The following is a 25,711-nucleotide window of genomic DNA, read 5'->3' as shown; positions in this document are numbered from 1 at the left end:
ATCCACCTGCTTTCCACCTTCCTCGGTGTCCTGGGTCCTAGAGGCTGCCCACAAACATGTGCCTCGATTCCGGGGGCGGAGAGCTTGCAGGTTTCTGGATTTGGAGGCGCTCCCCTCTCCTATCCCCAGCCCGCCTCTGGGCTTCTCTCTAGTAAAACTTGAGGAGCCCGGCGTTAGAAAAGTGTAGTATGAAGAGTCAAATGCGTGACCCTCCCCTCCGCAGCCCTGGGCTGCTTAGTCCCCACCACCCAGGCTGGACAGGGAGGTTAGAAGAGGGGGTTTAGAGAAGGGAGAGCTTTGGGTTCCTGAATTCCAGCTTCACAAACTGAAGGTCACCGAGGGCTGTCAGGTGCAGTCTAGGGAGGTTCGGAGTTCCTTCAGGGTCTTCCGTTGGGTCCCTTCCTAGGGGGTCGGAAGCCGGGTTTCCAGGGCCGGGGCGGGTTGGGGGGAGGCGCTGTCCGACCCACGATGGTGCTGAAGCGCCACCCCAGCCCGTCATTAGCACCTCCTCAAGGCTGGGGTCCCCGCCGCCGCCACCGTGGGTCGTTCCGACACGGTCCGCTAGGTGGCACCATTGCTCCGACCAGTGGCTGTCGGTCGGCGACTCTGGCCGCGGGCGGAGGTCGCCGCGGGAGTCCCGGGAAGGGCGAGGGTCAAAGAGGAAGGGGGGCTTCCCAAGTGGGATTCCTGGGTCTCGGTTCTCAGATCCCTTCACATCACGTCTTCTGTCCCACCCAGTCACAAACAGGGCATCTCACCATTCGGTCTGAACTCTAGAGCCCCGGGTCGCCCGGGGCTCCGCAGCCAGGAGGCAGCTGCGCGCACTCTCGGCCCCACCCACGCCGCTTCACCTGGGCGCATGCGCTGACCCGGCCAGCGGCCTCGGTCCGGCCCAGAGGGGGCGGGGCCTGACGCGGATCGGGGCGGGGCCGTAGGCACTGACTGACAGTCCGACTGCACTGCCGGGACGGTCCCTCCGCTCCCGATCCGGCCGGAGGGAGGGGGGAGGGGCGGGATTTCCTGCGGGAGGCGCCGAGCCGGCCTTGGAAAAGGAGGAGAAGGAGAAGAAAAAGGGTAAGGGGGGCAGTGGGAGCCACCGTCCAGAGTGCCAGGGACCGAGCAGGACCTGCCGGACCCCCGGCGGGGAGGCTGGGAGAGGTGAGACTGCGGGGACTGATCTGGGGGTCAGCACCCTTGAGGGCGGGCACAAACTAACTTTTCTTGCGGAATCCGCGGGCGCCTTCATCTGTCGTGTCCTTCCGTCCTCCTCGCTCCCCTGTATCGTCTTCCCGCATCAATCCCTCCAGCGCTTGGCCCTCCCGGTCCCTCCCGCCGCTTTGTTCCCCGGTCCGCCTGGGCTGGGCTGGGTTGGGGGGTTGCGCGGCGCTGGACTGGCATTCCGGGGGGCGGGGGAGCCAGCCCGACCCCATGCACTGCCAGGGGCGCCCTCCCCCAATGTCGGCCGCGGGCCTTGAGCTGGAGTGCCATCTGGTTTGGGCTTGGGACTTTTGGGGAGTAAGAGGACCCCAGCTAGGGCCCCAGGCCTGCACAGGTCTCATGCCACAGGACTCGGGCAACAAATTCTCGGCCACCTAGGAACTGAAGTAAGCTTTTCCAAAGTGAAGTCTGGGCTCTGGGCCTCAGATTCAGGCTTGGGAGGGCAGGCAGCCCCATTTACCAGCAGTGCCCCGGCTCTCACCTCTGTTCTCCGCCCAGCTGCTTCCCCATCCCACACAAGGGGTGAGGATGGGTCAACAACAGGTGCTGTAAAGCTTCCCTGTCCTGCAGGCAGACACCCCGCCAGAGATGGGGGGCCCTAACTCCCCATTCCACCCTCTGAATTCATAAAGAGCCCTGGGGCTAGGGCATCCAGCTATTACAGCAAAGCTTGGATAGGGAAGAGTCTCGGGGCAGGCACCTTCCACAGGGAGTGACCCCTGCCCGTCTGCCTGTGCCTGACCCTCCCAGGCCCCACTTCCTGGCCCACCAGTTGTCTGTGGGTGTCAGAGCCTCAGGCTGTGGAGAACAGGCTGCTGGCCCGACCTGCCCCAGTGTCGTGCTGCCAGGGCCCCTCCTGCCCCAGGTTGAGGTGCTGCCAGGTGCCCTGGGGCCTCAGTGACTCAGCCTCCCCCTCCCAGAACACCACCTCCCCGCTTCCAAATACTCCTCTCATGCATGGCGGCTCCCTCCGCCTTTTGAGTGGCTCAGCCCCTCCCTTGACTCAGAAGGGCAGCCAGGGTGATTGGGGGACTCCCTGGAAGCCCTGTCCTGTTCTTTCTCTGAGCCCTGCTTCTGGGACCCTTACAGACTCTGGCCCAGCCTTCAGCAGACCTTCAGCGGACCACACCTCTTCCAGACTCCTGAGACATGTCCACCGCTGCTGACTGAGGTGTGAGGGAATGCTGGCTGCTCTCTGGGTGGGCACTAGTGCTCCTGAGCCACGTTGGAAAGATTGGCGCCCCCAGTCCCGGCCCATCCCTGGGCTGTCGGAAGCTGCAAGCTGATATCCGTTCAGATTTCCACACAGCCTCTGCCCCCTCAGAGATCAGCTTTCCTGCTTGTGGCGGCAGCTCACGAAGCACCTTGAGGGGGTACCCGTCAGCGCCTAACAAGAAGCCCACTGCCTGGGACACCAGACACATTCCCCCTGGACGCCTGGCCCTCCAGAGGACCAAGGGATGGCACCCTGACACCTCGGCTTAGACCCGTTTCCCTGCCTCTGCCCTGGACTCCTGAGCTCAGAGCCCAGCCCAGGGACCAGGATGGGTCGAGAACAGGACCTGATCCTCGCTGTCAAGAATGGAGATGTGACTGGTGTGCAGAAACTGGTGGCTAAGGTCAAGGCCACAAAGACAAGTGAGTACTTGATGGGGTGACTATCCAGCTGAGACCCTCCCCTGAGTGCCAGGCTGTGGAGAGAGGCCTGGGTGGTCACTCTGATCTCGGGGCTTGGGGTGGGAGTGCCTCTGTGTGGGAGAGCCGGTGAGGAAGTTGGGTCCCCCTTGCTGTGAACCCTTAGGCAAATCACTTTACCTCTCTGGGCCTCAGTTTCCTCACCTGTAAAGTAAAAGGATTGAAGTACATTCATTCTAATTTTTTTGAGTGCCTATTGTGTGCCAGGCTCTAAGCACTGAGCCACAGCAGTGAACAAGACAAACTAAAAGTCCTGCCCTCATGGAGTTGCCTTTAGCAGGTGGTTTTTCCAATGTGTTCTTTGGAGCTGTGGGGTTTCTGGCAGTGAGGTGGAAAAGACTGAATAGCTAGAGCTCAACCTCCACGCCCACCCCCCAGTCCAACCAGAGCATCTCTGTGTTTTTGTCAGCTTGATGGAGATATCTGTAAGATAGCTTTTTAAAGAGAATTCTGCTTAAAACAAAGTTCAGCATTATCTAACTGCCCCCATCCCCCTGACTTATCTGCCTGTGTCCCCTGGGGGTGTGTGTCCAAAGTTAATTTTCTGGAGGTCTCTCTGCAGCCTGGGGTCTCTAGTCGACAGGGTTGTGGGAGCTCTGTGCACAGGTGGCCACACCTGACTTCCATCTCCTGAGTACCTCTGCAGTGAGACCCTGCAAGGAGAGTAGACCTCTGGGCTTCAGGGCAAGCTCTCTGGACTGTCCCAGGAGGACACTGGACTTGTCCCCTTGAGTTCCTGGACCAGGAGGGACAGGAGATGGCTCCTGCCACCAGATTCGGGCTGGGGGAGAGAGGGTCCTTCTGGAGTTCTGGGGCTCTAGCGCAAGACACAGCTTGGCCCTTTGCACAGGAAGGAGTCCCCCAGGCTACCTGAAGATGTCCAATTATCCCCACCCACACCTGGGAGTGTGGGGTGCCGGAAGGAAGGATTTTAAGGGCCTGGGAGTTGTGCACGTGTGTGAGTGTCCCCACTTACACACCAGGGCAGGACAGCCGGGTTGTAGAGAGATGGAATCGTGAGGGGTACTCTCTGTGCCCTGGGGGAGTGGATGCAGGGTGAGCCCGATGGGGGAAGGTGCCAAGGAGGGTCCAGGGAGGGCCCTGGAGGCCCCAAGGTGGGAGCCACTGCCCCTCCTCCCCTCACCTCTGTGTTGCTTTTGGCAACCTGCCCAGTAGGGCCTTGGTTGAGCTGCTGCTGACCTCACAGCCCTGGGGCCTCAGACCTCAAAGTGAGGCCCTCGGGAGGGCAAGTGGCTGGAGGCTGGTGGCAGAAACCTTGCAGCCAGGCTCCTAGGCTCCAGGAAGGTCCCCTGTGCCCAGGGGGGAAACATCTGTGGAGGAAGATGATCCTTCCCCCCACTCCCCAGGGGACTTGCACAGAGTGATAGGGTCCTGGAACCACCTGTCCCCCCTCCCAGTCCTCTGAGAAGCTGTGAAAGCTGGTGACAAGAAGGAGATCACAAGGTGACTTTTGCAGACCCTACAGTTTATGAAATATTGTAATCCCCTCTATTTCCTGGGAGATGGGTTCTTCTACATGCACTTTACAGATAAGGAAACTGACACTCAGAGAGGGTTAGTGATTTGCCCAAGGTCACACGGCCATCGTGTGGCAGATCAAAGACAAGCCTGAGCCCTCTGCCCTGTGCTGCCACACTCGGCTGCCCGTCAGAATTACCTAGGGATAGTTCTGAAAGTACAGACTCCCTGGTCTCTCCCAGAATCACAGAATCATCACAGAGAGCCTGGGACTCTGCAAATCCAAAAGTTCTTCAGGTGATTCTGAAGCAGTTCTGAGAAGGGAGGCTGGAAACTCCTGCTCCATACCCAGAAAGGCAAAGGAAACTGCTGGAAGGGAGGTGTCAGGGCTCCCTTTTTTCCCTCTGGGCGGTGGCTAAAGCTTTCTGGCTGTCCAAAGAGAGGTGCTCCCTCAGCCTGCTGCATCTGATATCTGGTCACTGGGGGCCGGCTTTCCCTGCCGACCCAGGTCCTCTTCAGGGAGCAAGTGGCTGGGAGGAGAGGGCTACAGTTGCCCTGGCCTTGCCTCTGCCCTTCCTCCCTCCCTCCCCTGCTCCCTTTTCTGAGCTGTCTCCTTCTCTGGCCAGAGGAAATGGAGTGGGCTGGGGGCGGCCTGCTGAGCTCACATCCTCTGCCCGAGCCTAAATCAGGAGGAGCGACCCTTCCACCCGCAGAGCCAGGCCTGGGAAGAAGGTTGTACCGCAGGGGAAGTGCCGGGAGCCACTGCCAAGAACCTAGGACCCTCCACCCTCCCACCAAGGTCCCCAGTTCAGTCCCTCTGAGCCTCTCCCCACCGCCTTTCCGGCCATTGTTCTGGAAAGAACAGAGCCACCCAGCCTGGCCCTGCCCCTGTTCCTGTCCCTTCTGTCATGTTGTCCTGCCACTCCCCGGAGGGGCTGCATCTCACCGCCGAGCTGCCCCAGCCCAGACTGTCCAGGCTGGCAGTAGGTGGAGGGACTTTCTGTGCCTCTTCCCTGCTTGACCTCGTTGTCTTCACTGAGGCTCAGAGAGGTACCAGGGCTGGCCAAGGTCACACAGCCAGTAAGAAGGAGAAGAATTTGAATCACGCACTTCCTGCTTCTAGGGCCCCTGAATGGTTCTGTGTGACAAGGACTTTCCAAGGGGACTACAGGAAGGCTGGGAGGCCTGGGTTTCTTTCCTGTGGCCCCCACCCCCTCACCTCCTCCGTCACTCTTTGACTCTGTATTTACCTTTTCGCTGTAGCGTAATTCGGCTCAGCCCTAAGTGTAGCTGTCTCCCCCTCCCCATCCTGTGCTCCTCACTGCAGGCTTGGTCCCTCCCTATTGGAATGAGGCCCTGTCTTGCTGGGGTATTCAGGGGCCCACCAGGGCCTGGGGGGCAGGCCTGGACCAGCATGCTTGGCACCCTGCCCAGCCGGGTTGAGCCAGGCCTCCTCCTTCCCGGCAGGGGTGGGTTCCAGCAGGAGGCAGGGGCCCGCCTGTGACAGGCACTCTCCTTCCCCTCCGCAACACTCCTCAGGGCCCACCCCCTCCCACGCCCTGGCTCACACGTGGAGCACACCTGTCCGAACCCCGTCCCTGTGCCCGAGAGGGGGATGAACCAGCATCCTCCCCTTGCTCCCCGGGGCACAGAGCTCTCTGCCAGGAGCCTGTGGGTGCAGAGTCAGCAGTTACTCCCCTAACAGGGGCCCTGGGGGGACTGTACCAGCTTTCGCTGGAGGACAGCCTCTTGGTAATAATGGCTAACACGTAAGGAGTGCTAAATGGTGAGAGCTCCCATCTTTCACAAGGGTCAGGCATTGTACTCACAACCCCCGTGAGCAGCTTCTGTGATCAGCCCATTTTACAGATGAGGACACAACCCGAGAGGTCAAGTGACTTGTCCAAGATCACACCGCTAGTATGTGGCAGAGCCAGGGCATGGTGAGGTCTGTGTGACGCCACCTTCCCCACTATGCTCCGCTCAGGGATGACCTAGGGCCGGGCAGTGTGGCCTTTGAGTCCAGCCCTGGCATCCGCCCTCTACTCTCGAGCTTCTGGTGCCCTCTGCTTTCTCTCCCAGCCCCCTTGGCCCGTGGGACAATGAGGCTCACTCCTTGGCCCATTCAGGCAGGAATGCCAACCATGCGCTCGTGGGACTGTCCTTTGAGGGCACAGCATGCCAGTCCCCCCCCATCTCCGCCCCCTTTGACCCTATAAACAAGCGGGGCTGGGGGCCCAGGGAAGCCAGGCCACTGCTGCAGCGGCGCCCTCCAGCTGATGGGCCAGGGTGGGAAGCCATAGGGACTGACAGCTAAAGGACCATGGGGCAGGTGCTTTCCTGCACTCCAAGAGGTCAGCTGGAGGCGGGAGGTGGGCGGGGAGGGCGCACTGGGTTAGGTGTGGGTAAGGGCGGGTCATTCGAGGGTGCCCTGATGCCTCCCGCTCTGACCCCCAGAGCTCCTTGGCTCCACGAAGAGACTCAACGTCAACTACCAGGATGCTGATGGGTGAGCGGGAGCCCCCGTCCCTCTTGAAAACTGGGGGGGGGGGGGGGAGGGGCAGTGGAAAGACCTGGGGCCTAGAGTCCCTTCCCTTCTCAAACTTGGCCCTTGAAGCGTGTTTGCCGAGAGCTCAGGGCCCTGCCCGCGCGCCTGCCCGTGGAGCTATCCCTGAGGGAGGGGAGGGGGCCCTGGTGCCTCTCTGAGGGGCCTCCTTGGGTCAGATTCCTGCTAGGCTCCCTTTTCTCCCTGGAGGGTAGGAGCCCTCGGGCTCCTGCTCCCACGGCCCCCTCCCCTGGGCCGGCTGTGAGGGAGGCCAGACAAACAGGCCTCTCAGCACAGACACTGAGCCCTTTCATGCTGCGGCCCGGCTGCTCTGGCTCCCGTGGCAGGGCTGGCAGGGTGGGGGGCCGGGGGTGCAGTGGGCAAATAACTCATCCCTGACAGCCCCCAGGATGGGTCTGCTGTGGAAGACCAGGATTTGGGGGCGGGGGGCCGCTCACTGACACCCCCGACCTTGTGTCCCACCACATCAGATTCTCGGCTCTCCACCACGCCGCCCTGGGGGGCAGCCTGGAGCTCATAGCCTTGCTGCTGGAGGCTCAGGCCACCGTTGACATCAAGGACAGCAATGGTGAGAGCCCAGTGTACCCGTACCCCAGACCCTGTGTTCAGAGTTTGCCCCTGCTACATCGTAGCAATGCTAATAGATGTTGGCATAGCTTCTCTGAACTTGCAAATGCTTTACCTCTTCAGTCTTCACAGCCTTCTGGGGTAGTGGGTGGTACTGACATCCCATTATCCAGGTAAGGAAGTTGAGGTTACATCACCGTTACAAGGTCACCAGGTCATCCGTGGTGGACAAGGTGGGATTCTGGCTTCAGCCCCAGACAGCCGGACCTCTCCCTGAGCAAACCCGGGTGAAGCCAGCTTCGCTTCTCCCCTCCAGCTGGGGTGGCTCCAGGCTCTGCTCAGTTCCCTCCTCCGGCCCCACGCCATCCCTCGACCTCCTTTAGAAACCCCTTCCCTCTGGCAGGCATGCGACCGCTGCACTACGCAGCCTGGCAGGGCCGGCTGGAGCCCGTGAGGCTGCTACTGCGGGCCTCTGCGGCCGTGAACGCCGCCTCGCTGGATGGGCAGATCCCGCTGCACCTGGCTGCCCAGTACGGACACTATGAAGTGGTACGTGACCCTGCCAGCCTACAGGGGCGCGGGGGCAGGGAGAGGGGGGCTGGCACGGGGGGCCGGCCAGGCCAGACCCCTCACTTGGCTCACTCCACCCCAGTCAGAAATGCTCCTCCAGCATCAGTCCAACCCGTGCCTGGTCAACAAGGCCAAGAAGACGCCCTTGGACCTGGCCTGCGAATTTGGACGGCTCAAGGTGGGGCCTGCTGCCCTTGGGGTACTGGGTTCTGGGCGTCTGGGGGGGTCTCAGGAGGAGGCCCTACCTGAGTGCTGGTTGCTGCAGGTGGCCCAGCTGTTACTGAACAGCCACTTATGTGTGGCACTGCTGGAGGGTGAGGCCAAGGACCCGTGTGACCCCAACTATACCACACCCCTGCACTTGGCTGCCAAGAACGGCCACAGAGAGGTCATCAGGTACCCACCGGGGCCCCCCCAACATCCTCATCCTCTTCCGGTGGGACTGGCGACGTCCCCTCAGTGCCCTGCCCTGCTGCCCTCTTCACCCTCGCTCTGGATCTCTCTCCCAGACCCCAGCAATCGGCTTCCTCTCCTTCCCCACCCCCTGCCCTCTGCCCCAGTAACTCACCCTCCCCTCCACAGGCAGCTCCTGAGAGCTGGGATTGAGATCAACCGCCAGACCAAGACAGGCACGGCACTCCACGAGGCCGCGCTGTATGGCAAGACCGAGGTGGTGCGGCTGCTCCTGGAGGTGCGTGTGGACCCCTGGTCAGCCCGCGGGTATGGACCCCTGGTCAGCCCGCGGGTGTGGACGGGTCCCCAGCGGGTGCCGGGTCCAAGACCGGCTGGGGTGGCAAGGGAGGGGGTCTCCACTGGCAACGTGGTGTTTTGCATGGGTGGGGGCCGTGCAAAGTGGCTGGAGAGCAGACGGACCTGGTTCAAGGCCCGGTTCTGCCTTTTACTAGCTGAGTGACCTTGAGCTCATCCTTGACCCTATCTCTGAGCTTCCACTTCCTCATCTGTAAAATCTGAAAATAGTAACTACCTGCTGGGTAGCTGTGAGAATTGGGAGAAGCGACAAACCAGGCGCTCAGCACAGGCTTACCCCGCACTGTGCACCCAGGGTGGGGTGGACGTGAACATCCGGAACACGTATAACCAGACGGCGCTGGACATCGTGAATCAGTTCACCACCTCCCAGGCCAGCCGGGAAATCAAGCAGCTACTGCGGGGTGAGCGTGTGGGGGAGAAGACCCAGCCCAGGGAATCCGGAGCCACTCCAGAGGGTCCCAGGAAGTGGAGCAGGAGTGGATGTCACGCTCCTGGGCCCCGGGCTGGTCTGGGGGGTTGCTGCGGGGATGATGCGGCAGGGACCTGGGGGAGGGTCATGAACAGGGGACTGGAGGGAAGGGAAGATGCCCTAAGGACCCTCAGATGACACCTGTCCTCCTCCTTCTTTTAGAGGCCTCAGGGATCCTGAAGGTCCGAGCACTCAAGGATTTCTGGAACCTCCACGATCCCACTGCCCTCAATGTCCGGGCAGGGGACGTCATCACGGTGAGGACCCAATGCAGGCATTCCTTCGAGAACACAAATGATTGCTGTCACTTACTTGGGCACCTACTGTGGATCAGGCTCTGTGTTAGGGTCTTTATATGCACGATCTCGTTGAATTCTTCCCAATCCAGGTAAGGTAGGTGCTCTTACCATTTCCTTTTTGGAGCTGACAAAATTGAGGCTTAGAGAATGAAAGCAGTTTGTCCAAAGTCACAAGCTAGCAAGCAGTGGAGCTGGGATCTGGACCCAGGCTGACTCCAGACTCTTGTTGGTATGCCCTGGAGGCACCCAGGGGATTGGGCTGGATGCTGGTGGCAGGGCCAGAACTGTGGGCCGACTTGGGCACCAGAGGCCAGCTCCCCGGGGGGAGGGGGAGAGCTGGACCGCAGCTGCAGGGCTGGGCACTTGGTGCAGCACGTGACCGTGGCATCGTCCGTCCCCCTGCCCATCTGCCCCAGGTGCTTGAGCAGCATCCCGACGGCCGCTGGAAGGGCCACATCCACGAGAGCCAGAGGGGCACGGACCGTGTGGGCTACTTCCCCCCGGGCATCGTTGAAGTGGTCAGCAAGCGGGTGGGCGTCCTTGCACCCCGCCTCCCCTCTGCGTCCACCACCCTGCGCCCAGGCCTCTCCAGGACACCACAGCCCCCTGCTGATGACCCCCTGCACCCCCTTACCTATGGCCAGCTGCCTCGGGTGGGCCTCAGCCCAGACAGCCCAGGTACCTCCTCCCGGGGGGCGGCAGTGCTGGGTACCGGGGTAAACATCTGGCTCTGGCAAGCTGCCAGTCAGCTGTTGGCAGGGCCAACTGGGGCTCTAACCCCTTGGCTTCTGCCCCCTGCAGCAGGTGACAGGAACAGTGTGGGCAGCGAGGGCAGCGTGGGCAGCATCCGCAGTGCCGGCAGCGGACAGAGTTCCGAGGGCACCAACGGCCACAGCAGCGGCCTCCTTATTGAGAATGCCCAGGTTGGGGGGGCGGGGGAGGGCGTTGGTTGGGACCAGGGCCGGGCCCCCCACACCCACTGCCAGTTCCCCAAGTGAGAGTCAGCTCCTTCCCTGTCTCCAGCCACTGCCCTCTGCTGGAGAGGACCAGGTGCTGCCAGGACTGCACCCCCCGTCCCTGGCAGGTAGGAAGGGAGACTGGGACCTGGGTGGGCTAGGAGCGGTGCAGGTGGGGAGGCTGAGGGCTTGGCGCCCCTTCATCCAGCCACCCTGATTCCATTTCTCTCCTTCCTTGAAGACAACCCAAACCACCGCCCTCTGGCCAACTACCGCTCCGGGGAGCTGCTCTTCACCCAGGACGTGAGGCCGGAGCAGCTGCTGGAGGGGAAGGTGTGACCCGCACTGGGGGAGTGGGCTGTGAGCCCAGGGTAGGGGTTGCGATGGGCCTCAGTGTGGACTTAAGTCCCTGCTCAGACCAGGCCCCTGGGGAGGCTGGGGTCAGTGGCTGGTCTGTGGCCTTGGCACCCCACCCCCGCCCCCGCCCCCGCCCCAGCAGACTCAGCTCCATTAACTTCACCCCTCCCCCCACACCACAGGACGCTCAGGCCATTCATAACTGGCTCAGCGAGTTCCAGCTGGAGGGCTACACTGCCCACTTTCTGCAGGCTGGCTATGACGTGCCAACTATCAGCCGCATGACACCCGAGGTAGGTGCTGCAGCGGGAAGGCAGTGCAGGAACCAGTGGGCAGAGGAGGGGGCCTGATGGCATGACTCTGTGTGGCAGGACCTGACGGCCATCGGGGTGACCAAGCCCGGGCACAGGAAGAAGATCGCCTCAGAGATCGCCCAGCTCAGCATCGCCGAGTGGTTACCCAACTACATCCCGGTGAGTGGGCGATGGGCACGGGCTCCCACCTTCAGCTGCGGCTTTGCAGTGCCTTCCTGGCTTGGGGGCCGACGGTGCTGCTTTTGCAGGCAGACCTGCTGGAGTGGCTGTGCGCGCTGGGGCTGCCGCAGTACCACAAGCAGCTGGTGAGCAGCGGCTACGATTCCATGGGGCTGGTGGCCGACCTCACTTGGGAGGAGCTGCAGGAGATCGGAGTCAACAAGCTCGGTGAGGACTGCCCTGGGCCTTCTGGCTGGGCCCCCGCGTGCCTTGGAGAGTCTCCAAAATGTTTCGGGGGTCCAGGAGGGATGAGGGTGACCCTTTCCAGCCCCAGCTAACCCTTCCGCCTCTATCCACCCCTCTCAGGTCATCAGAAGAAGCTCATGCTGGGGGTGAAGCGGCTGGCTGAGCTGCGGCGGGGCCTACTGCAGGGGGAGGCCCCAGGTGACGGCGGCCGCCGGCTGGCCAGGGGCCCGGAGCTGATGGCCATCGAGGGGCTGGAGAACGGGGACGGTCCGGCTGTGGCTGGCCCGCGCCTCCTCACCTTCCAGGGCAGCGAGCTGAGCCCAGAGCTACAGGCGGCCATGGCAGGGGGTGGCCCTGAGCCGCTCCCCCTGCCCCCTGCCCGCTCCCCCAGCCAGGAGAGCATCGGGGCACGCTCACGGGGGTCCGGGCACTCGCAGGAACAGCCTGCCTCCCAGCCCAGTGGCGGAGACCCCAACACCCCACAGGAGAGGAATCTCCCAGAGGGCACAGAGCGGCCCCCTAAGCTTTGTTCCCCACTTCCTGGCCAAGGGGCCCCCCCTTACGTTTTTATGTACCCCCAGGGCTCGCCCTCCAGCCCAGCCCCAGGGCCGCCTCCTGGCGCACCCCGGGCCTTCTCCTACTTGGCCGGCCCCCTGGCCGCTCCTCCAGACCCGCCTCGGCCCAAGCGCCGGTCCCACAGCCTGAGCCGCCCCAGCCCGGCCGAGGGGGAAGCCGAGGGGGAGGCCGAAGGGCCAGTGGATAGCGCCTTGGGCAGTTACGCCACCCTCACTCGGCGACCAGGACGCAGCGCCCTCGCCCGGACCAGCCCCAGCCCGACCCCAACCCGAGGGGCGCCCCGCAGCCAGTCCTTCGCCCTGCGGGCCCGCCGCAAAGGCCCCCCGCCCCCGCCCCCCAAGCGCCTCAGCTCCGTCTCCGGCCCCACCCTGGAGCCGCCGCCGCCGCCAGATGGAAGCCCGGCGCCCAAGGAGGGGGCCCCGGGGCCCCGGAGGCGAACACTCAGTGAACCCACGGGCCCCTCGGAGCCCCCCGGCCTGCCCGCCCCAGCTGGCGCCGCATCGGACACAGAGGAGGAGGACCCAGGGCCCGAGGGGACACCCCCGTCTCGGGGCAGCTCAGGGGAGGGGCTCCCGTTCGCGGAGGAGGGGAACCTGACGATCAAACAGAGGCCCAAGCCGGCGGGCCCCCCACCCCGGGAGACGCCCGTGCCTGCTGGCCTCGACTTCAACCTCACAGAGTCGGACACTGTGAAGCGGAGGCCCAAATGCCGGGAGAGGGAGCCGCTGCAGACAGCACTCCTGGCCTTCGGGGTGGCCGGCGCCACGCCCGGCCCCCCTACCCCCCTGTCCTCGCAGACCCCCGGCGAGTCCCCCTCGGCCTCTGCCAGCCCTCCCCGGCCTGACCCTAGCAGCCTCCCAAAGCCCGGAGCTCCAGCCCCTGTCTCTCCCGGCCCCCCGACCCAGCCCCCCGTGGCTCCCTGCCCCGGGCCAGCTCTGGAGGACAGTCGGCGGCCCGGGGAGATGAAGCCCCCGGCTCCCCCTGCTGCCCTCCTCAAGGTGCCCGGAGCAGGTATGAGGCGGGAGCTGCGGGGAGAGGGTGGTGTTGGCAGGGCTCGTGCCCAGCCCGGCTGAGTCACAAGCCAACCTCTTTGTCTCTGCAGGAACAGCCCCCAAGCCTGTGTCTGTGGCCTGCACCCAGCTGGCATTTTCTGGCCCCAAGCTGGCTCCCCGGCTCGGCCCCCGCCCTGTGCCCCCTCCAAGGCCAGAGAACACTGGGGCCACGGGCCCAGGCCGGGCCCAGCAGAGACTGGAGCAGACCAGCTCATCCCTGGCAGCTGCACTGCGGGCCGCGGAGAAGAGCATTGGTGCTGAGGAGCGAGAGGGGTGAGGGGTGCTGGGTGCTTCAGAGGGGGAGAAGGCGGCGTAAGGGCAGCTCCTCCCGAATCCTGAATCCTTTTCCCAGGGTTCCGGGAATGATGGGAGGTGACGGGTGTCACCGTCACGTCGGGCAGATCCTCAGGCTGGGGGGGCCCCTATTGGGATGGGAGGAGCCTGGGCCTGGGGTCACCCGGATCTGACCTGCAGGGAATCCTGGTGGCCGCCACTTAGAGGCACGTGAGCTTGGGCAAGTCACTTCTCCCTGTGAGCCCCAGCGTCTCTGTGCAAGGAAGGGAACGGTAACTCCTACTGCCTCGGGAAGTTGTGAGAATTAGGAGAAGATGCACACAAAGTGTGCGCACCAACCACGCTCTCACTAGCAGACCCCTTGCCCAGGGCCGGCAGGGTGCAGACCGCTGGCTGATCTGACCTGGTCCTTCCCCTGCTGCAGCCCCCCGGGCACCTCCACCAAGCACATCCTGGATGACATCAGCACCATGTTCGACGCCCTGGCTAACCAGCTGGATGCCATGCTGGATTGAGCTGGACCTGCTGGCAGCCCGCAGCAGTGCCCACCGTGACCTTCCCCAGCCACTGCCTTTCCCCCGGCACGGACGCCGCCCCTGCCGCCCTAGCGGGGGTCCCGACCCCTGCTGCTCCAAGCCAGCGGCTGTCGGCCCTAGGGCTCTGGGAGGCAGCCCCCAGGGGAGCTGAGGGGACTCGTCAGAACCGGACACCTCAGCAGAGCCCCCTCCCAGTGTGTAACCTGACGGGACGGCCCTGCCTCTTGGACAGGGACCCTGGTGAGAGCTTCCTCTCCAGGAAGAAAGAGGTGGTGGCCGGGCTTCTGGGGTACCTTCTCTGTCCCCGCAGTGTCTCAAGCCCCTGTGCCAAGGTCCTCTGGCCACCCACTGTGCTGTCCTGGCGCCGAGAGGCTGGAGGAGGCGGTGTGTCTGGCCTGGTCCCCCGCAGGTGTTCACAGGACGCGTAAACAAGCGGCCAGGCCAGCCTCTGTCGCCGCCCCTGCCTGCCCTCAGTGAGGCAAAGCTGGTGGGGGTGGGGGCAGTGGGATTCACAGGTCCCCCAAAGTCCAGACGTTCCCAACTGTAAATGTTATTTTTTAAGCAGAGAGAAATGCATATATTTTAAATGGAATTTATTCTATCTATAACTGCCTGAGAGGACGCAGTGGGGGAGGGGCTTCGGACCACAGCAAGAGCACCCACTGCCCGCCTTGGGGCTGGAAGCCTGGTTGGCCCAGGCCCCGGCTCTGTAACCATTAACCTCTTCCCCCAACTAACACCAATGAAAGTGTCATTCCACGTGATCGGGCTGTGTGTTTGGATCTGCGCCACGGACCTCTGAGCCAGGGGTCGCGCCTGAGCCGGACCCGAGCGCTCCCACTGATGTGCAAGGAGGAAGGCTTGGGCCCTCCCCTCCTCACCTTTGCGGAGGGGCTCCGTCACTGGCCGAAGCCTTGGGTAGGTCCGTTAGTGGCTGCCTCATGGACCAGCCACAGGTTTTTCTTCAGGAATTTATCAGTTTTAATACAAACCAGTCTGTATTCATTCCTAAAAGGCTCATTTCCAGTAAAAAATAATACACCAGTGAAAACATTCTCACAGGATAACTAGGGCCGGGGCTGAAAGGAGCCCCGGGCCGTACCCCAGGACTGGCTCTCTCCGCCAGCTTGAGGGCAGGCACGGGAGGAGGTTCCAGGGCCAGGCCGGGGCTCTGCTTCATCTTCAGGTCTCGGTGTGAGGCTCCCCCGCAGAGGAAGGGAGGGAAAGTACTCAGGACCAAATCCAGGCCCCTGCCCCAGGAATACAGGATGAGAGGGGCACAGGGAGGATGGACCACCACCCCTGCCTTCAACAGTGGCCCAGAGAGCTGTTCAGACCTCCCACGGCTGCTCTCCCACAAAAGGTGGAAGCTCAGCCCCACGGCTCATGGCTCTGCCTGAAAACCCAAGAGCAGAGGGCGCTGCGTTCGGTGACCCTGAAGGGGCGCGGCCCACAGGTGGCGGGGGCTGAGGGCCCCTCTATTAGGCGCACGAGGTCATACATTCAAGAGCCCAGGGGTCTCCCCCTGGTGAGGAAGAGCCAGACTGCCCTGACGCCAAGGCCACAGCTCAGCATCTCTTCAGTAATCCCCGGGGGCAGGACGACAGCTGGGTCTGACACCGGGAGCTGGGCCTCCAACGCCATGGGGCGCAAGAGCAAACCCTGAAACATTCATGATATCAACTCCCCAGACTCAGAAATGGGTCTGGCTTTAGCCCTAGGATCCAGGGCAACTATGACCACCACGGCCAGTGGCTCAGAAGGGAGAGTTCATGCCCAGCTTAGTTTCAAACTGCAGTTTCTGTCGCTTCTGGTAGCGGACCCGGACCCTGGTGGGGCGGGAGATTAAAGTCCAGGTTAGCGCAGACCTCCAGACCAGGGGACGGGCAGGACACCCGAGGAGGAGGGCGGGACGGCAGTGGGAAGGCAGGGGAACGGTGCCCCGGGAGGTGACGGGCTTAGGGAACACGCCCAGGCCCAGAGGGGGCACCCAGCCGGTGGCTCACCGAATCTCGTGCAGCTTCACGATCTCGTTGGTGACCACCACGAGGACCAGGGAGAGGCAGCCCAGGAGCCACGTCAGCAGAGGCACGTCCTCCAGGCCAAAGTGGACGTGGCTGTCCCTGTGTGTCCACAGCTGCAGGTCCACTGCTGTCTGGACCACCTGCCCCAGCAACCTGCAGGAGGTGGCAGCCCTGCGTCAGCCGGGGTCTCTTGCTTCCTTCCCTGCTCTTCTCAGCGGGAACAGCTTAAGGAGGGCACCCTTCAACCTCTGGCCCAAAGCCCGCCCTCAAATCACAGCCCCGCTGCAGCCCCTCCCCTGCTCCCACCCTCCATCCCAGAGAGACTCACACCACAGGCACAGTCACCGCCCACCAGAGGTTTGTCAAGGGGCTCTTTCTCCACAGGGGCTTGGTGCGATGCACGTGGGTGATGGAGATGAAGACTGGAGAAAATGGGGTCAGTGGCGGGTGTCAGACTTCGCACGGCCAGAGGCCTGGTCCCCAGGGCGCCCACCAGCCCCGGGGAACCCCTCACCAGTGTGCAGGACGGTCAGGGCGGCGGCGAGCTTCTGAGCCGGCAGCAGCCCGTTGGCGAAGTCGTCAAACCAGGCTGGAGCCGTGTCGGCGTGGCTGCCAAAGCAAGGTGTGGGCTCAGCTTCCTCTGGGCCCCAGGGAGGGAAACCAGGGCGGGGGTGTCGGGACGGGACCCACCTGGGCAGCATGATGGAGGAGCAGTTGGTGAGGTTACGGACCCGGGAGCTGTCGCAGAAGCTCTGCAGTGTGAAGCCAAAGCAGATGAGGCATGAGCTGATGGTGAGGCTGAACTTGAGCAAGAAGCAGAGCAGGAAGTAGTGCTGGGTCTGCGGGAAGAGGAGGCCCGTCACTCCTGTGGCAGCCGCCCCTCTGGCGCACGGATTCAACGGGGTCCTCAGTCAGTGGGCAGGCCCGGGGGATAAGGAGCAAGGATCTTTCCCAGCTCTGTACCACCCCTCCCCCTTGGTCTGGGGAAGTTCCGATGGAATTCCTCCCCCCTCTTCCCTCCCCCAAGGCTCAGCCCCCTCCATACTGACATTCCTCAGGAAAAGCCCAGGCTCACAGGGCTCCACGTTGCTTACCTTCTTAGGAATGGACTGAAGGTTTTTCCCCGTGGCCATAGACATGATGGAGCTATGGGGGGGCTTCCCCAGCAAAGAGATGCTGAAAAGCAGGAACTTCAGTGAAGGGTGGTGACTGTGACCCTCTGTCCCCCAATTCTCATGTGGGAAGGATTTCGGGAGTACTGAGAGTGAGGGCAAGTCTGCTGGGCAGATGGGATAAGACAAGGGAGAGAGTGCCCCCGGGCCTCCTGTGCCAGAAGTGAGCACTGAGCATGGCTCCCTGAACCTGGGCTCCTGGGGACACTTGGTGACATCCCGACCCTGCCTGCCTGGGCACGGAGGGGCGGCCCGGCCCCTCACCTCAGCAGAGGGTAGCAAAAGCAGGACAGCCACAGGATATCGGTGGTGCTCAGGATTGGCGGCAGCTGGACGAGGCAAGAGAGGAACTGAACCAGGAGAAGCCAGGAAGCACGATTAGATTCTGGCAAAGAGTAAGACACTGGGAGCCCCAGGGCTGACTCGCCCTGTGCCCAGACAGAGACTCACGTCCTGGCTGAGAGGAGATGGCGCTGGAGGGGACACTATGCTGCCGGCGGGGTCATCTCCAAAAGCCCAGGGGGTTCACAGAGGCTCTGGGGGCCCCCCAGGCTGTGCTGCATCCTCCCAGCCTCTCAACCGGCCCTTGAGTGAAGGAGTGAGCAGGGACGGGCGATGCCCGTGCTGGCCCCACCTCACCTGGATGACCACGAGAGTCAGCTGGCACTGCAGCAGGAAGAGGAAGCACTTGCGAATGCCGTAGGTGGCGTGCCGAGCCTAGGGACCGGGAGGGACAGGTTGTGGTCTCTCTCAGGCCCCACGGCTGATAAGCTTCAGCCAAGAGCCAGACGCCCCAAATGTTCCCGCTAGGGAGGGGCGGAGGCAAGGTCAACGGCCTGGGAGAGCTTCGCCTGGAGGTGAACCACCCTTGGGAGCTCAGGCCGGTCCTGTGTCGCGACTGCCCACCCCAAGCAGGACCTGCCCCCCTGCCCCCGAGCCCCCCCAAGCCCCCACCTGCTCGATGAGCCGGATGATGCTGATGGTCTCCTCCTGGCGGAAGGTCAGGGAGCAGGGCAGGCTGTTGAGCTGCCCCGAGAGCTGCAGAGGAGAAAGGCCGTCCGAGGCCTGGGCCATGCTGGTGCTGGTGGCGTAGCCAAAGGTCTCCCAGGAGCAGCGGGATGGGTACAGGGGATCCAGGGCAATGCTGCTCAGCGTAGGGGGGAAGCATACCCATCAGCTGAAGCGTGCCAAGACCCCGTCTCCCACGGGACTGAGCAAGCACCTGCTCCCTCTTCTCCCCGCCAAGTCCAGGTTCCTTGGTCCCGACCAGGGCAAGATCAGTTGTGGGGTCTCCGGGAGGAAGAGGCTGGCCCCCGGCTCTGGGGTGTCACCCTGACCTGATATCGCTCTGGAGGAAGAGGCAGCTGTTCCGCAGGTTGGCAGAGCTGCCCAGGCAGCAGGTCACCTCCCCATACTCCTGCATGATCTTGATCATCTCACACATGGCTGAGGGGGCAGGGTCGGGGGGCACAAGAGTCAGGCAGGCGAGCCCCACGTGGGGTGCTGGGCAGAGACCCACAGGACAAAGCAGGAGACGAGGGAAAACAGGCCCCTCTTTGGGACCATCCTGCCCCCAATTTCGTGAACATCGTATGAATACCGTCACTTCTGACTCCCTAGAACGGGCCACCAAGGCTCCAGCCCACAAGACCCCCAGCTCCTCCCAGCCCAGGTTCCTCCGCGCCCTGCGTGGGAAACCGACATCCCTCCAGAGCCCGCGGGGTGCCCACGCACTGGCAGCGCTCCGCACAAGGGCCGGGCTGGCCGAGTAGCCGCCACCACGGTACTCACTCTCAGGGGTGCAGTCGGTGAAGAGGGGCACGAGCAGGGGCACATTGTCGATGTTCTGCAGGTGGGGCCGCACCTGGTGGATGCCCCGGGGCAGCTTGGCCTGCAGAGAGCAGAGATGCCAGTTGCCTCAGGGTCCCTCCTCCCTCACTCCTCTGCCCTGGACAAGCCACGGGCCAACCCCAGGGCTCTGGGGACACAGACCACCCCCCTCCCCGCATCGTACCCGGTTGCAGTCCTCCAGGAAGCTGGGGAGGTCGCTGTCCGTGGGCTGGAAGCTAATGAGGTCCGAGTGACCCTCCTCCTCCATCAGGAGGAGCCCTTCCGCATCATCTCGGGACACTGTGGGGACAAAAGCCTCTCCCTCACCTTGGGGCCAGACTTCTGGGGGCCTTTACTTGCCTTGCAGATGACGCAAAACTTCCTGTTTCGAGGTGTCCTCTCCCCCCACCCCGTCGACTGCCGTTGCCGCAGGGAGATCAGAGCCATTTTCCAAGGGAGGGATCCATGGAGGCTCTTTCTAGTTGTAGCCCCAAGGAAGGGGAATGACCCACACCCACCTCGTGTCCACACCAAACCTTTGCCCTCACCCTGATTCAGGTCATCGTGCAGGGATCCAGCGTGGCTAGGGCTGGAGGGGGGGATCTCAGAGCCGGGCATGTCACCATTGGGCGTGAGGGAGATGTGACAATTCCAGCCCGTCTCCAGGCCCATCTTTTCTGCAAACACCTGCACCGGGCAGATGGCAATGAACAGATGGGCCCAAAAGGCCATGGGGAAAAGGGTCAGTGGGAGCAGTGGCGGGGGCGGGGGGGCGCTCCCCCACCTTGCTTTTGAGCTCATCCTCCAAAGAGAAGTAGACGAAGCGGATGCAGGCGTTGACCAGCCCGTCGATGAGGCGCACGATGTCCAGCCGGGCCTGGTACTGGGAGGACACCATGCCCATGAAGATCTGTCCGCTCAGGGCCTGCATGCAGTCTTCCTTCTCCAGCACCTCCCCGATCCCTTCTTCAGGAGGCACAAGGCACAGAGCCCGGCCAGGACATGGCCCAGGCAGGACACCCAGGAACCGGCAGATTCCAGGAGGCAGCCCGGGGCCACACATGCAGATGCCATGCCCAAATCAGCGAGCACGAGGGCCCCAGGGGACCACACATGCAGCCACACACATGCACAACCAAGACATAAAGAAGCCAACAGACACAGGGGAAAAGACAAGGAAAGGTACTCATCAGTCAGGTGACAATCCCTGGTCCAGGGCTAGGGGGCGGGCCCCACCCTCAGCAATGGCTTCAGTTCATGGTCTCTTGGGTCACGAGACCCCAGAAGGCTGTGTGTTTGGCGGAGTGGGGAGGGGTGGGTGGAGCTCCGAGTCCCTCTGCTCCAGCAGGGTTTGTGACCCGGTCCTTTGTCTGACTCAAATAAGGCTAACGCTCTATACACGCTACTGCTTTATAACCTTCAAAGAAACCACTTTGCTATATGTCATCCCACTGGAGCAGCACAATGAACCCGTGAGCAGGGCAGACAAAGCACCTGGTTACAGATGAGACTAAGGGACTCGCCCATGTCACCAGACAGTGAGAGCCACCGCGGTGTTCCAGGTCCAGTGCTGCCTGCTGTCCCCTCTGCTACGATCTGGTCCAGGCCCCTGGAAGCCCCCCCGGCCCCCGGCCCCCGGGGACAGGGCCCACAGTACCGTCTGAGCTCCAGCTGCCGCGGCGGGCGCTCAGCTTGATGGGAATGGTGCTGGGCAGCTCGCACGTGGTGAAGATGCTGCTCTGGCCGGGCGCCTGCACCAGCTCGATGCACTTGCCGTTGAGCTGGGACGACAGGGCGCAGCTCATGGGCTTGTAGGCGAAGGCAGAGCAGTAACCAGACAGGCAGGCTCGCTGGTAGAAATCCAGCACTTTCTTTCTGCCGGGGAACCGGGGTGGAAGTGAGGTGAGTGGTCCTGGGATGCCCCAGCCCTGGGAGCCGGGCAGGCAGACCCCCCCCAGAGCTGACTGCTCTCGCCCCTGGCATCTGCTTCCTTACCTACCTGTCGGAACCCGAAAGAGGGTAGATGTCGGCTCCATCCCAGAAGTCTGTGCAGGCCTCCAAGACCACGTCGGCCGTGCCGTGGGACAGCATCTGTTCTGTGCCTGAGGGCAGTGGCGGGGAGAGGAAGGCCAAGCCATGAGTGCCCAAGCCACCTCACCTCCAGGGACATACTGCCACCCTCGAGAAGGGCACTAAAGGAGCCCCTGGGGGATGGGAACTCCCCAGGCCTCATGGCAGCAAACCTGTCGGCAAGGCCACTGGGTGCATAACGCAGGCTCTAAGCTGCCGGTCCTCCAGACAGTCCCATCATCTGTGGCCACCACCATCCCAGCCCCCGTCCCCGAAGCCAATCTCTGCCACGTTTGAGATCTCGGGAAGAAGCTAATGCTCGTCGGCCCAGCGCTCCCTAAAAAAAGACACCCTAAAAAGAGCCCCGCCCCGCCCACAGCTCCTGGGAGGTCTGGCCTGATGCGTGCGGAGCCGGGGAGGCTCACTGGCGGTGGTGTCCTTGATGAAGAGGCTGATCATGTGGCTGAGCGGGGGGCGCCGCTTGGTGACACAGGAGAGCCTCCCCAGCGAGGTCTCCTTCATGGTCTCGGCGCTGGGGAGGCGGTAGAGCGCAAGGTGGTTCCCCTGCTTGAAGAGCTCCTTGGCCCCGGGAGTGAAGCCTGCAGGAGGAGGGACGGCACGGGGCCTCTGGGAGGAAGCCCACCCACACACACACCACCCTCCCTGGCGGGGACGGAACCCCGGTCAGGCTGGGCGGCTTCCCTCCACGCGTCCATCCCGCAGGGAGTTGTCTTCCCGGATGAGGAAGCGCCGTCAAGCGGCGGTGCCTGGTTAAAAGGGGATGATCAGGGAATTCCCTGGCGGTCCAGTGGCTAGGACTGTGCGTTCTCACGGCTGAGGGCCCGGGTTCAATCCCTGGTCGGGGAACTAAAATCCCACAAGCCTCGTGGCACGGCCCAAAAAAAAAGGGGGGGTCGATCAGAAGCCCAAAGGGTTGCTGGTGCTCTTGACCAAGGCCACGCCCGGGCCTGGCATGTTTGGAGCCGGGGGCCCGGCCTCTTGGAAGAGGCCGGCAGCCAGCCCAGCCGCTACCCCCGCGGTGGCCGCGTACCAATGAGGCGGGCGAGCTCGCAGAGGCCCCAGGGCACGTGCACGGGCAGCACAGTGCTGTGGCTCTCCTGCAGGGCGATGTTGCACAGGTGGTCTGAGAACCGGCACAGCCGCTCGGTGACGCTGGCGTTGCACAGGTTCAGCAGCACGTTGAGGCCCAGGGGCTTGAGGGAGGTGAGGTGGAGCTGCCAGTTGGAGTCGTCGAACTGGATGCAGGAGGGATTCTGCTGGTCCTGGGACAGGCTCAGCATCTCCAGGTGGTAGTCGCAGACGAAGTCCTCGGCTTCATACGGCTCGCCCTCCAGCCCGTGCTGGGTCTGGAGGAAACGTGGAGGGGAAGAGGGGCCTCAGACTGGGAGGGATGTGGCGGGTGACCCCGAGAGAAGGCACCGCCTCCCAGCAGGCCGTGCTCGTGCTCACGCTCTCCCATCCCTCTCGAAACCCCTGCCCTGTCCTTCCCGGCTCCTGGCTGCTTCTAGGATCTGTGCCCAACAACACTGTCACCAGCTCAGAGGAGGTTGTGGCAGACCAAGCAAGAAACAACAAAGCACCTTTCTCAGCCAGGGGAAACATTTTTAGAAGGAGCCACTGGCTTTCTGTCTTTTGTACTTTTTTTTTTGTTTTTGGCCGAGTGGCATGTAGGATCTTAGTTCGATGGAACCCGCGACTCCTGCAGTGGAAGGGCTGGAACCACTGGACCACCAGGGAAGTCCCGGCTTTCTGTCTCTTGAAGGCTGTGATTAGGAGGAAGGGTCTTGCCCCAACCAATTACCACCATCAGAGAAACCCGGAAAATGGGGAAGGGCCTACTTCACGGAAAAGCCGTGGGTGAGGCCTCAGGAGGCCCGAGAACAGAGGCCAAGACGCCTGTGCTTCGGGCTCCATCCGTCCAGGCTGGGCTGCATCCCCGTGGCCCCTTCGGCGGGGGAGGCCAGGACGCCCTGCGGCTGACACGCGGGCTGCTCCCCGCCCTCTCCGCTCACCTTGCCGGGCTCTTCTTCACCGCCCTCTGTGTCCCTGCTGAAGCTCACGCTGGAGCCCGACAGGTGTTTGCTGCGGCCGTGTGCTCTGTGGTGAGAGGAGGGCTCGGGGGCCTTGGGGCCGTCGCCTGGCCAGTTGCCGCGCTCCTGCTCATTGGAAAGGTGCAGGGTAGGGTTCAGGGAGCCGGCCAGGAGGGCGTCTCGTTCACGGGGCTGAGGAGAGCAAGAGGCACAGGCCTCGGACTGGCGTCCCGACGGCTGCCACGGGCCAGTGAGGCAGGGCTGTTTTCGTCCCCTCAGTGCGTCATCTCCGAAGCAGATCCCGAGGCCTGAGCCCTCCTCCCCGCTCCTCGCCTCGCCCTCCCTGAGGCTAGCAGCCGGGCCCAGGCCGTACCTCCTCCTCGACCTCGGGATGGCAGAAGGAGCGGGTGGACAGATCATCCGTTAGGTCCTCGTGGCTGCTGTGCGGGGGCTCCACCTTTCCGCTGAAGAAGAGCACGGTCTCCGGGCTGGGGTTGGGCCAGGACAGGACCCCCTGTTTGTCCACACAGCACAGGACCTGCAGGGAGAGACGGGGACCGGGAAGGGGCCTTGGAGGTCCCCAAGCCGCCAGGGGCCGCTTAAGTGACCAGACACGGCCAGAGAGCAGCCTGTCGAGGCCAGGGCCTCCCATGGGGCCTCCCTCACCGTGACGGAGCCCAGGCTGTGCAGCAGGCTGGAGCTGTGGCTCAGCGTAGGAGACGCCCCCTGGATCACCCGCAGGAAGTGGCCCCAAATGCAGCGCAGCATTTCCTGAGGGCAGAGACAAAGCCCGCGAGGCCAGCTGGAGATGGCCTCTGGGGCCGACAGAGGAAACGGTCCGGGGAACACCAGGAAGTTGGGTGGAAAAGCCCGTGTCCAGCACGGCGGTGACACATTACCCATGTGGGACGGGTGGACTGAGGGGCTCCAAGAGCCCGTGGGAGGCTCAAAGGCCATAAAGTAGGGGAGTCCCAGGGTTCCAGAAGGGGCCCAAGGGAGCGTGGGCTGGGGGTACGGGGCCTGGAGCAGAATCCGTCCTGGGTGAGGGTACCTGAGAGGACACGGCTTCGGTATAGCTGCTCAGAGTGTCCTCCGAGAACTTGGCCAGCTGTGCGGAGAAGAGGGTGTGAGCCTCGGGGAGGAAACTGCCAGCCTCTCACAGGCCTCCGAGCTGGCGGGTGGGGCCTCGTGCCAGCAAGGCTCCCAACGCCTTTGGTGAAGGACTCCCGGGCAGCCCTTGAATCCCCCGTCTGCTGACAGCCCGGGTGGACACTCAGCCGCCCCTGGGGCCTGCTCTGGAGACCCTTCTGGCTGGAGAGGACAAAGCCCTCGGAGAGCTGCCCAGGCCCTGCCTGTCGCTGGGCCACGGGGTAGGGGTGGGGCTGGACTTCTGCCCTGTTTGCTGGGGCACAGCCGACTCTTTTCATTCCTGTCTTTGGTTCTTTTTGCACTGTCCCCCGACCCCCACCCGCCCCGATGCCCCCGAACAACCTACCAGGGAGCTGGGGGAAGCCTTGCTCATCTGGGCCAGGACACGGGCTTCTCCACAGGCAGTTGCCAGGACCCAGAGGACGGGGAAGAGCAAGGGGAGGATGGGCAGGACGCCATTCACCTGGGAAAGAGCGAGCCGCACTGAGGCTCCCTGAGATTTGCTGGCGGAGGGAGGGAGGGAGGGAAGGGCTTCCCCGGCCCTGGGGCCCTCCCCTGAGTAAAAAGGACAGCGAGGGGCAGGAAGGGAGGAAGGGAAGCAGGCGCTCCGAAGCTGAGCCTAAGAGACCCCTGGGCTGCAGAGAGGGAAGGGCAGTCAGGGCACCACGAGGGGACGCAGTCTCAGGGGAAAAGGAAAAGCGCCACCGAGAGGAGAGGGCGGTCCTTACCTGCAGCTGGAGGAGGGTGTACTGCCAGGTCGTGACACCAGGGGCATTCAGCATGAAGCGCAGGGCGTTGGTGATGAGGAAGCCAGCCTGTCGGGAACAGGAGAGACGCTGCCTTATCCCCCCCCAGAGAGGGACCCAGGCTCTAAGGCTCCCCGTCTTCTGCCCACTCACAGCCCCGCCCCCGGCACTGGCCGCCAGCTCACGCTGGGACCCACTAGTCTTCACTCACGCGCTCGTCCGAGTCCGGCCCCCAGGCTCCCCCATTTCCTGGCCCTCCCCCTGCCCTGTGCGGCCCCGCCTCACGCACCAGGACCACGGGCACCGCGTAGTGCAGCATCACTGACTGCACCGTGAACCTCTCGTTGTCCAGAGCGGTGACGGGGCGGGACAGGGCCATGTCCAGGCACCACCTGCAGAAAGAGGTGATACTATACTCGGGCGAGCCCTGCTCAGGGGAGAGGCCTGAAGCCCACCCCTTCACCGAGCATCACTGGATCCTGCAGTTCCCTCCTATGCCTTGGCCCCGGCTGAGTGGCCTCCTGGTCACTGTGGCCAGCGGCTCG

General features: G+C 63.3%; 2 protein-coding genes across 11 annotated transcripts in view; one reads left to right on the top strand and one right to left on the bottom strand.

Moving 5' to 3' along the window:
• Positions 1–1,010: 1,010 nt before the first annotated feature.
• On the top strand, positions 1,011–14,571 carry CASKIN2 (CASK interacting protein 2). 3 transcript variants are annotated; one of them, XM_036836077.1, is made up of 21 exons: positions 1,018–1,158; positions 2,308–2,389; positions 2,543–2,856; positions 6,850–6,901; positions 7,429–7,526; positions 7,929–8,074; positions 8,178–8,273; positions 8,361–8,491; positions 8,678–8,786; positions 9,159–9,267; positions 9,498–9,592; positions 10,051–10,312; positions 10,436–10,557; positions 10,658–10,718; positions 10,832–10,923; positions 11,130–11,240; positions 11,319–11,420; positions 11,510–11,648; positions 11,787–13,253; positions 13,345–13,567; positions 14,013–14,571. In XM_036836077.1, exons 3-21 carry the CDS (start codon positions 2,763–2,765, stop codon positions 14,101–14,103), a joined length of 3,600 nt encoding a protein of 1,199 aa, XP_036691972.1. In that variant the 5' UTR covers positions 1,018–1,158; positions 2,308–2,389; positions 2,543–2,762; the 3' UTR covers positions 14,104–14,571. The 3 variants fall into 3 exon arrangements, with proteins under 3 accessions (XP_036691973.1, XP_036691972.1, XP_036691971.1); XM_036836078.1 differs by having other exon boundaries at positions 1,011–1,074; positions 2,308–2,856; XM_036836076.1 differs by having other exon boundaries at positions 2,308–2,856.
• A 131-nt stretch (positions 14,572–14,702) lies between these two features.
• TMEM94 (transmembrane protein 94) overlaps positions 14,703–25,711 on the bottom strand; it is a 35,313-nt gene continuing 24,304 nt past the window's right edge. Inside the window, exons 8-32 of one of the 8 annotated variants that reach the window (XM_036836073.1) lie at positions 25,456–25,558; positions 25,149–25,235; positions 24,767–24,883; positions 24,323–24,379; positions 23,938–24,042; positions 23,645–23,809; positions 23,254–23,463; positions 22,272–22,587; positions 21,646–21,819; positions 21,150–21,252; positions 20,808–21,025; positions 19,935–20,116; positions 19,699–19,837; positions 19,335–19,450; positions 19,112–19,211; positions 18,658–18,766; positions 18,275–18,464; positions 17,960–18,037; positions 17,585–17,649; positions 17,243–17,324; positions 16,839–16,987; positions 16,663–16,757; positions 16,477–16,570; positions 16,131–16,301; positions 14,703–15,953 (exon numbers count right to left, since the gene is read on the bottom strand). In XM_036836073.1, coding sequence (XP_036691968.1) covers positions 15,881–15,953; positions 16,131–16,301; positions 16,477–16,570; positions 16,663–16,757; positions 16,839–16,987; positions 17,243–17,324; positions 17,585–17,649; positions 17,960–18,037; positions 18,275–18,464; positions 18,658–18,766; positions 19,112–19,211; positions 19,335–19,450; positions 19,699–19,837; positions 19,935–20,116; positions 20,808–21,025; positions 21,150–21,252; positions 21,646–21,819; positions 22,272–22,587; positions 23,254–23,463; positions 23,645–23,809; positions 23,938–24,042; positions 24,323–24,379; positions 24,767–24,883; positions 25,149–25,235; positions 25,456–25,558 — 3,298 coding nt within the window. In that variant the 3' untranslated portion in view covers positions 14,703–15,880. Of the gene's footprint in view, positions 15,954–16,130; positions 16,302–16,476; positions 16,571–16,662; positions 16,758–16,838; positions 17,031–17,242; positions 17,325–17,584; positions 17,706–17,959; positions 18,038–18,274; positions 18,465–18,657; positions 18,767–19,111; positions 19,212–19,334; positions 19,451–19,698; positions 19,838–19,934; positions 20,117–20,807; positions 21,026–21,149; positions 21,253–21,645; positions 21,820–22,271; positions 22,588–23,253; positions 23,464–23,644; positions 23,810–23,937; positions 24,043–24,322; positions 24,380–24,766; positions 24,884–25,148; positions 25,236–25,455; positions 25,559–25,711 lie in introns of those variants that run through there. The other 7 variants (XM_036836070.1, XM_036836069.1, XM_036836071.1 and 4 more) reach the window with 7 other exon arrangements.

This window comes from Balaenoptera musculus, chromosome 20, assembly GCF_009873245.2.
Source record: "Balaenoptera musculus isolate JJ_BM4_2016_0621 chromosome 20, mBalMus1.pri.v3, whole genome shotgun sequence".
Lineage (NCBI taxonomy): Eukaryota > Metazoa > Chordata > Mammalia > Artiodactyla > Balaenopteridae > Balaenoptera > Balaenoptera musculus.
The sequence above is the reverse complement of the archived record's forward strand: the minus strand, read 5'-3'. Positions and strand labels throughout refer to the sequence as shown.